The sequence below is a fragment of the Pituophis catenifer genome, unplaced genomic scaffold, assembly GCF_029215685.1.
Source record: "Pituophis catenifer annectens isolate HBS135680 unplaced genomic scaffold, rPitCat1.0.hap2 SCAF_2, whole genome shotgun sequence".
In the NCBI taxonomy this organism is placed as follows: Eukaryota; Metazoa; Chordata; class Lepidosauria; order Squamata; family Colubridae; genus Pituophis; species Pituophis catenifer.
Genome location: NW_027256882.1, coordinates 190,529,723 through 190,538,460, shown reverse-complemented (window position 1 = coordinate 190,538,460; position 8,738 = coordinate 190,529,723). Strand labels below are relative to the sequence as shown.

Here is an 8,738-nt window from a genome sequence, read left to right as displayed (position 1 = left end):
GGAATAAACTGGATTGAATTTATAATTTTTTCTTTCATGTAAATATATATAGCAAGATCAAGACATAAATAACTTTAGTTTCAGTAACTCCTATTCTTAAGGTTATTAATTTTACAGGTTAATATGGGAAATGAATTTGATAAGAATATCTTCTGTGACTGACATCATCAATGATGAAAATAAAATAAAATCATACTGTAATTGTGCATACCGTTTAAATGTTTGAAAGCATTTTCATTCAAGAATAAAAATTGAAATAGACACAGCTCAGGAATATGTTTTTAAAATGTATTTTGTAAATAAACACTGACCACACTACTCAAGACTAACTCTTCCACCACTGATTTCAAAAACAGTTATTGTTTTGGTTCAGCACTTTTAGTCTCCTTCAACATTTCTTGCCAGTTTTTCTCCATTTCTTCCTTACAAGTAAGAAAGGCATCTTCCAGACGTCTCATTGAATTGGCCAAGTCTGGATTAGCGCGCATTACCACCATATCATAAGCCATCCAAGTAGCCTGCACTGGGACAACCCAACAGATAAATTCAGTGATTCAATGTGTGAATTTGAACGGGATGAATGAGAAAGTAATAAAAAATAAACAGTAACAGAACTGCCAATTCTAATTCTAAATATTTTTTTCAAATATGGTATTTAAGGATTCAAGCCGATGCTTGCAAATTTTTGTATTATGCTACAGAAAATAGTTTATTCATCTATTGTTTTCCATTTCACTAATCACTAATCGTCAGGGTAGTTCTGTGTCACAATTTTTAATTATAAAAAGTTGTTGTTTTGACAACGTGTACATTCCTGGTTAATTTTTAACATGGATACTATGCTGTAATACACAGATATGTGATAAACAAATTTGTTAAATAATTAATCTCACAATGTTAAGTTAGTCCATTAAAAACAATAGTGTAAATGAATGGATTAGGAATTGCTCCATAAAAAGGAAGTTAAAATCTCTTCTCTGAAATGCACTCCTGATGAAAACAGGAGTATGTCAAGGGTTTTTTGTTTTGTTTTTTTGCATAATCTGATTTACATTATCAGTGTAAATCTAAACAGTGTTACATGTTTAGAATGTCTAATTAGATACCAAATTTTTATTTGTAAAATGTTTTAATGAGAGCAAAAGCAATCAGTCAAATGACTACCCTATTTAACGACCATTTGAAATTACAACAGTACTGAAAAAATAACTTTTATGACCAGTCTTCATACTTATAATCATTGGAGTGTCCCTACAATCACATGATTGAGATTTAGGTGCTTTGTAATTGGTGGGCATTGTCACAGCATTCTGCAATCACATGATCACCATTTGCCAGCTTCTGACAAGCAGAGTCAATGGAGAAGCTTGCAGTAAAATTGAAAGTTGCAATCATGTGATGTCTTGCTTAATGACTGTGGGTAATTCACTTAATGACTGCCATGGAAGTGAGATCATAAGTCCATCAGGGTCATGTAATATTTTGCTTAGCAACCACATCATTCAGCCTTATTATTGGAGTTTTTCTTCCAGAGTTTTTTTTAATGCATTAACATTTCCAATAATACAATATTCTTTCATGAACTGGAAAACCTAGTCTGGAAAGAAGGATTTCAATACAGAGACATAATGAATTGAAGATATTTAATGTTTTCCCCCAACATATTATCTGCTTCCTTGACAACTATTTTCCCATATGTTTTTAAAGGCCCTTAATACATATGGAACATTTTATATGGAAAGGCAGAAAAAAAAAACCTGCCATGTTTAACCAAGATAGTTAAACAAAAGTTTGCATTCTTTACTAGTGTGTTTATAATTGGATCTGCACATTTGCAAAATAGTGACATTTCCTATAAAAATTATTTTAATTTAGTACTTTTTTTCAAAAAAATTCTTCTGAAAAATGAAAAGTAATTTTGGTACTTAAGTATTTATGGAAAAATACTTAAATGAGCAATTTTTCTGGAAAAGCAAAGTAACAAAGTTCATAAGAACCAGGGTGGATAAAAATCAATGATTTTTTTAAAAAAATCAAAAAAAATCAGATTTTTTTTATTTAAATCGGATTTTTTTGATTAAAATCGGATTTTTTTTATTTTTATCGAATTTATTTTAATAAAAAACTTTTGGGGTAAAAATCTATCGTAAGATAGTTTTCTATTTAAGATACATAAATAATTTAGTTTATTCAGCATGAAATGGAGCTTAGTTATGTAGCATGAGGCTGTATATTCTGCAACACTGGGACTATCGGTGAGTCAACAGTGGGTGAAAGGAGTAGCAGAGATGACAGTTGCTCTTTAAAAATTATGATTTAAATCGAGTTGATTTAAATCAAGCCTTTTTACTAGTGATTTAAATCATGATTTAAATTGTGATTTAAATCAACTCGATTTAAATCAAATCCACCCTGCTAATAAGCATTGTAATTCAAATGAACATCTACAAAAACTGCAGTAAATTCTTATTACTCTGAATTGACAATTTGTTAGCAATATATAGATACACTTCAGGATTATGTCACACCTGATAATTTTTCCATGTCTTCCAGAAGTTTTTCCAAATCCCTGTTCAAATCCTCAAGCATTTTTACCATGTTATCATAACTTCTTTCGCAGGGTTCACATTTAGCCATCTAATAGAAAACAAATTATATTAATAGTAGTGCACCGTGTGAAACCTATATTTGATGCATGCAATAAAGTGATGGTTTTAATATTTTTTAAATATTCATTTTAAGCATTTTATCAAAGCATAACCTAGAAATAAATAAAAATCGTTCTTGAGTACAGACCCAATCAGGTTTCAGAGGGCACTTAAGGTTCTTCTTAAATTTGATTGAGGCCCTGGTTGCTGCTTGAATAAGACAGTGGTGATGCCTTCAAATAGATCACACCACTGCATTCTTCTTGTGCAGACTCTGGCATGTTTCCTGGTTTCAGGAGGATCTTGGAAGGATCTTTGATGGGTGAAGCAGCAGAAGAAATGCCCACAGCATTTCTGAGATGAGAATACCTGCAGTTCTGCTGTAAATAAGTATTCTCAGCACCTTGTGTTTCAAATTGCTTGGATTTGTTCCAAGTTAGACTCCAGCTGAGCAAGTCCTATGGATTTGACTGAGCTAGATCCTGTGTTATCTACAATTACTTTGATCCTTAGTAGACTTGAGGAAGTGAATAGGGTCCTTGTTACTGTGGACACAGTACCTATAATTTTGATTCAAGACCAGGAAGGTGGCATAAGGGTGGATCTGTCTAGTGGCAAATTCTTCCTGATGCTTGAAACAGGCTATGGTCTATGCGCCTTTGCAAGAAGAAATCATCACTGGATCCTGCATATCTGGACAATTTTCCTCCAGTCTCCAACATGTTTTCCTAGGAAGGCCCAAGTTTTAAAAAGTCCTGGAAGAAATGGATTATGTGGATCTTTTCTAGTCAAATACAGTCCAACATATAGTCCTGAGAAAATTTTGGTCACACTTGTAGATAAATTTTGGTGGGCTCAAGATGACAGTAATTCATTCATCCTATCCTTTTTTTTTTACCTCTCAGTAGCCTCCAATTCCATTAACCATGGTAATCCTTTGGACTGGTTTAGTTGATTGAGTACTGTCCTGCAATGGTCTTCTCCTTCCTTCAGGTCCAGCTCCAACCAGTGTTATTGGAAGGAGAGCACTCTATCCCTAGGCCCCTGCTTTGTGGGGTGTTTTTCTCTCCTTTTTAACATTAGGGTGCAGTTTTGCCACCACACTGATGATATTCAATTTTACATTTCCACCATAGCTGCTATCAAGTGATGCTAGCAAGCTTCTGTCACACTATTTAGAGGTTATGGGATCTGGATGGTGAACCACAGACTCCAGTTCAAATGCAATTTTAATGCATACTTCATAGAAGCGTAATTATTTTTAATGATGGATAAGCTACTTTAAACGAAGCAATTTATTTTTAAGCCAAATCTGAATGTGGGTCATTCTCTATCCCAATTGCTTGGAATTTGATTGTGGCTTTACTTCATAAAAATTATTTATATCATAACAATTTTGGATTGTGCTTAGTGTATTTAAGCGGAGAGATATTGAACATGCATATCCTTCTAGACAGCAAATGAAATTTAATATAATTGAACTATATAGGCAGACCTCTTTACATATTTCAAAACTGAAAATTGCTCTCCACTAAATGATTGTCATTTTTCTTCCAACTTCAATTTATATACTCTGTTTCCCCCAAAATAAGATATCCCCTGATAATAAGCCCAATCGGACTTTTGAATGCATGGCAATAAGGCCAAGCGCTTGTTTCAGGGTTCAAAAAAATATAAGACAGGATCTTATTTTCGGGGAAACACGGGTGTGTATATATAATAATGATTTCGTTTAATTTATACCCCAATCCGATATAGGTTTTCATGGAACTAAGGTCAATGGAGTAAATATCCTGTTATCTATTTGTATCAAGTCCCTACTTAATCGACTTGAATTTACTTGCAAATAAACATATGTTTTTGATAGCAGCGAAGTATATACCACTGAAGTAAAAAAATTATCTGAATGATAAATGATATTTGAGCAATGTTAAATGTAACACACACATATACATATACATATACATATACATATACATATACATATATATTCATACATACATACTGTACTTTGCAGTGTTTTGCCTGTACCACAAATATACAAGTAAAATGCCAAAACAAAATCACTAAGTTTTGCATTATCTAAATAAAACTACTTTAATTATGCAATGCCCTACTTATATATCAATATATTCATAATTAATTTAATGGATGTTTATTAAGCTTGCATATAATACAATATAGTCACATGAATCTTAACATTTAGTCAGAAGTCTATGGTATTCAATTTAATAGGACTTCATACAAAGAAAATTACATTTAACATTGCTCAAATATCATTTATCATTCAGATAATTTTTTTACTTCAGTGGTATATACAGGTGAAACTCGAAAAATTAGAATATCGTGCAAAATTTCATTTATTTCAGTAATGCAACTTAAAAGGTGAAACGTATATATGAGATAGATTCATTACATGCAAAGCGAGATAGTTCAAGCCTTGATTTATCATACTTTTGATGATTATGGCTTACAGCTCATGAAAACCCCAAATTCACAATCTCAGAAAATTAGAATATTGTGAAAAAGTTCAATATTCTAGGCTCAAAGTGTCCCACTCTAATCAGCTAATTAAGCCATAACACCTGCAAAGGGTTCCTGAGCCTTTAAATTGTCTCTCAGTCTGGTTCAGTAGGAATCACAATCATGGGAAAGACTGTTGACCTGTTGTACAGAAAACCATCATTGACACCCTCCATAAGGAGGGAAAGCCTCAAAAGGTAATTGCAAAAGAAGTTGGATGTTCCCAAAGTGCTGTATCAAAGCACATTAATAGAAAGTTATGTGGAAGGGAAAAGTGTGGAAGAAAAAGGTGCACAAGCAGCAGGGATGACCGCAGCCTGGAGAGGATTGTCAGGAAAAGGCCATTCAAAAGTGTTGGGGACTATCACAAGAAGTGGACTGAGGCTGAAGTCAGTGCATCAAGAGCCACCACACACAGATGGATCCTGGACATGGGCTTCAAATGTCGTCTTCTTCTTGTCAAGCCGCTCCTGAACAACAAACAACATCAGAAGCGTCTTACCTGGGCTAAAGAAAAAAAGAACTGGTCTGTTGCTCAGTGGTCCAAAGTCCTCTTTTCTGATGAGAGCAACTTTTGCATCTCATTTGGAAACCAAGGACCCAGAGTCTGGAAGAAGAATGGAGAGGCACACACTGCAAGATGCTTGAAGTCCAGTGTGAAGTTTCCAGTCTGTGTTGATTTGGGGAGCCATGTCATCTGCTGGTGTTGGTCCACTGTGCTTGACAATGCAGCAGTCTACAGGAGATTTTGGAGCACTTCATGCTTCCTTCCACAGACGAGCTTTATGGGGATGCTGACTTCATTTTCCAGCAGGACTTGGCACCTGCCCACACTGCCAAAAGTACCAAAACCTGGTTCAATGACCATGGGATTACTGTGCTTGATTGGCCAGCAAACTCGCCTGACCTGAACCCCATAATCTATGGGGCATTGCCAAGAGAAAGATGAGAGACATGAGACTGAACAATGCAGAAGAGCCGAAGGCCGCTAGTGAAGCATCCTGATCTTCCATAACACCTCACCAGTGCCACAGGCTGATAGCATCCATGCCACACCGCATTGAGGCAGTAACTGATGCAAAAGGGGCCCAAACCAAGTACTGAGTATATATGCATGCTTATACTTTTCAGAGGTCCAATATTGTTCTATGTACAATCCTTGTTTTATTGATTTCATGTAATATTCAGAGAAGCCCTGGTGGCGTGGCAGACTAAAGCACTGTTATTAACATCAGCTGCCTGCAATTACTGCAAATTCAAATCTCACCAGGCTCAAGGTTGACTCAGCCTTCCATCCTTTCTCAGGTAGGTAAAATGAGGACCCAGATTGTGGGGGCAATAAGATGATTTTGTATAAAATATACAAAAGTATGAAGGCTATTGCTTAACACATTGTAAGCCGCCCTTAGTCTCCAGTGAAGGGTGGCATATAAATCAATTTTTTAAAAAAATATATTCTAATTTTCTGAGATGGTGAATTTGGGGTTTTCATGAGCTGTAAGCCATAATCATCAAAATTATGACAAATCAAGGCTTGAACTATCTCGCTTTGCATGTAATGAGTCTATCTCATATATTAGTTTCACCTTTTAAGTTGCATTACTGAAATAAATGAACTTTTGCATGATATTCTAATTTTTCGAGTTTCACCTGTACTTCTCCGCTGTCAAAAACATATGTTTATATGCAAGTTAATTCAAGTCAATTAAGTGAGGACTTGATACAAATAGATAACAGGATATTCGTTCCACTGACCTTAGTTCCATGAAAACCTATGTCGGATTGGGGTATAAATTAAACCAAATCATTATTATTTCCCGCCCATGAAGGATAACATAATTTTTATACAGGACTTTTAAAAAACCCTACGGAATAAGCTGCTCACCGCCCCCGTGATTGTGGAAGACTGGCTTAATTTTTTTACAATACATTTCGCTGAGTTTAACACACACGACACACACACGAGAAAGGAAGTAAATGTTTTAGGTAAAATAAGATATACTGGATCACCGGTTTTGGCGTTGAGTGGAGTCGAAGAAACGTGAACTTCCTCCAAGACTTCTCAACTACTGCCAAACGACGTAGCTAGAAAGACTAGAAAGCGGGGACACGCAGGACTTTGAAAATACCCATAAAAGTGTTTTTTGCCCCCTTGAGTGTGTCGGAATGAGGACGGCAGCCGTGGTCCCTAGCAGCCCTTTCTCGTCTTCCAAATAACGGCCTTTGCACAGGGAAACGGTCGGGGCTAAATTAAACCTAAATAGGGAGGGAAAGGGAGGGAGTCAAGCCTGCCTCCTCTCGACCGCCCTCAGTTCAGCGGACCCCCTCCCGCCCTGGTTTCCCAAACGGCTTCTAACGGCCTGCCCGTTCCCCTTCGCAACCAGTGTGGGCCCGACCTGCTTCCCTTGGGCCCCCTGAATCAGCCGCCATGGGCTGACCTACCTTCTCACCCGCCATCCCTCCACCCACTTCTCCGGGGCCGCTACGGCTGGACCTCCGTTTCGCCCGAGGAGGAAGGAGGCGGCGGCGCGGTTGGTGTGCGAGACGCCTCCGCGCCTCTTTTCTCTACTGCCGCAGCGGGAAGATCCCTGAGCGTTTGCACCCGGTTCTTCTGCCCACAACTTTCATCGGACGTGTAATGTTAAAGAACTTTTCCGCGTACAGTAGGACGTTTATTGTCTCATGACACGCAAGTTGAATAATTTTGTCTTTCAATTGAGAAAAAAAAAATCGTCTATTCTGCATCAAGCATTCTGTTCTGATTTGATTTTCTTCCTCTAGTGTTCATTCATAGTACTAGGTACTAGGTAGGTTTATGATAAAAAAAAATCAAAATTGGCTTTTAAGAAGAATATTTATAAAACTCATGGATATTCAACCGATAGCACACAAAATATAAGTAAAAATAATGCATAGGTAAATTAATAAGCACATGTTAAGGTAGAAAACATACTTTATAAAAACAGATATGAAGCGAAAATTAACTTTAAAAAAACCCATTCAAATATAATACAGAACTACAAAGGTACCCACAGAGCTGAGTTCTTAACTCGTGAATCTCTGCGCATTTGGGTTTTACTACCCCCTGCCTTATATTTTTAATGAAAAAAACTATATCTTGGAAAAATGTTACTGTGCTCCTCAATAAATAATGCTGGCTATGTATTTGTCCTTTTTGATAGCCATTCAAATAATGTGACTTAATCATCTGAAATAGAATCCAAGCATCTATTTGAAAATTTATCTTGCTATTTTTCATCCCAATGAGTTAAATTGTCTAGTTTTTCAAATATGTAACATAGGAAGAGGATTGAAACCCAAGGATTTAATGGAATCAAATTTAAGCAAAAGGAAAAGAGGGTTAGAGGAACCCACTTTCTGTTTATATTCTCCTTGGATTGCAGCCAAAATAAATCCAATAAATTGAGTCTCCCTGGGTGTCCCTGAATTATTCTCTCACTCTCTTAAAGCAGAAATTGGGTTTTGCAGGGATATGGTGAACTAATAGTCAGTCAAAAACTCTGGTTTTGTGTTTATTAAATCAGAGGTCCCTAACTCCTGGTTTGT

The 8,738-nt window shown here is 36.3% G+C and overlaps 1 protein-coding gene across 3 annotated transcripts; it reads right to left on the bottom strand.

The window, feature by feature from the left end:
• Positions 1–286: 286 nt before the first annotated feature.
• SYCE3 (synaptonemal complex central element protein 3) lies at positions 287–7,749 on the bottom strand. Of its 3 annotated transcripts, XM_070938390.1 has the most exons (4): positions 7,614–7,749; positions 7,182–7,265; positions 2,529–2,637; positions 287–523 (listed from the first exon to the last, which is right to left on the bottom strand). In XM_070938390.1, the coding sequence occupies exons 3-4, from the start codon at positions 2,635–2,637 to the stop codon at positions 357–359; spliced, it is 276 nt and encodes a 91-aa protein (XP_070794491.1). In that variant the 5' UTR covers positions 7,182–7,265; positions 7,614–7,749; the 3' UTR covers positions 287–356. The 3 variants fall into 3 exon arrangements, with proteins under 3 accessions (XP_070794491.1, XP_070794493.1, XP_070794490.1); XM_070938392.1 differs by lacking the exon at positions 7,182–7,265 and having other exon boundaries at positions 7,622–7,749; XM_070938389.1 differs by lacking the exon at positions 7,182–7,265 and having other exon boundaries at positions 7,614–7,748.
• Positions 7,750–8,738: the final 989 nt, after the last annotated feature.

What these genes read in the sequence shown, in the direction of transcription:
- SYCE3 (XM_070938389.1), bottom strand. An exon ending in AGACATGGAAAAATTATCAG is followed by an intron (nt 524 to 2,528) that starts GTGTGACATAAT and finishes GGGTTGTCCCAG; the next exon opens with TGCAGGCTACTTGGATGGCT.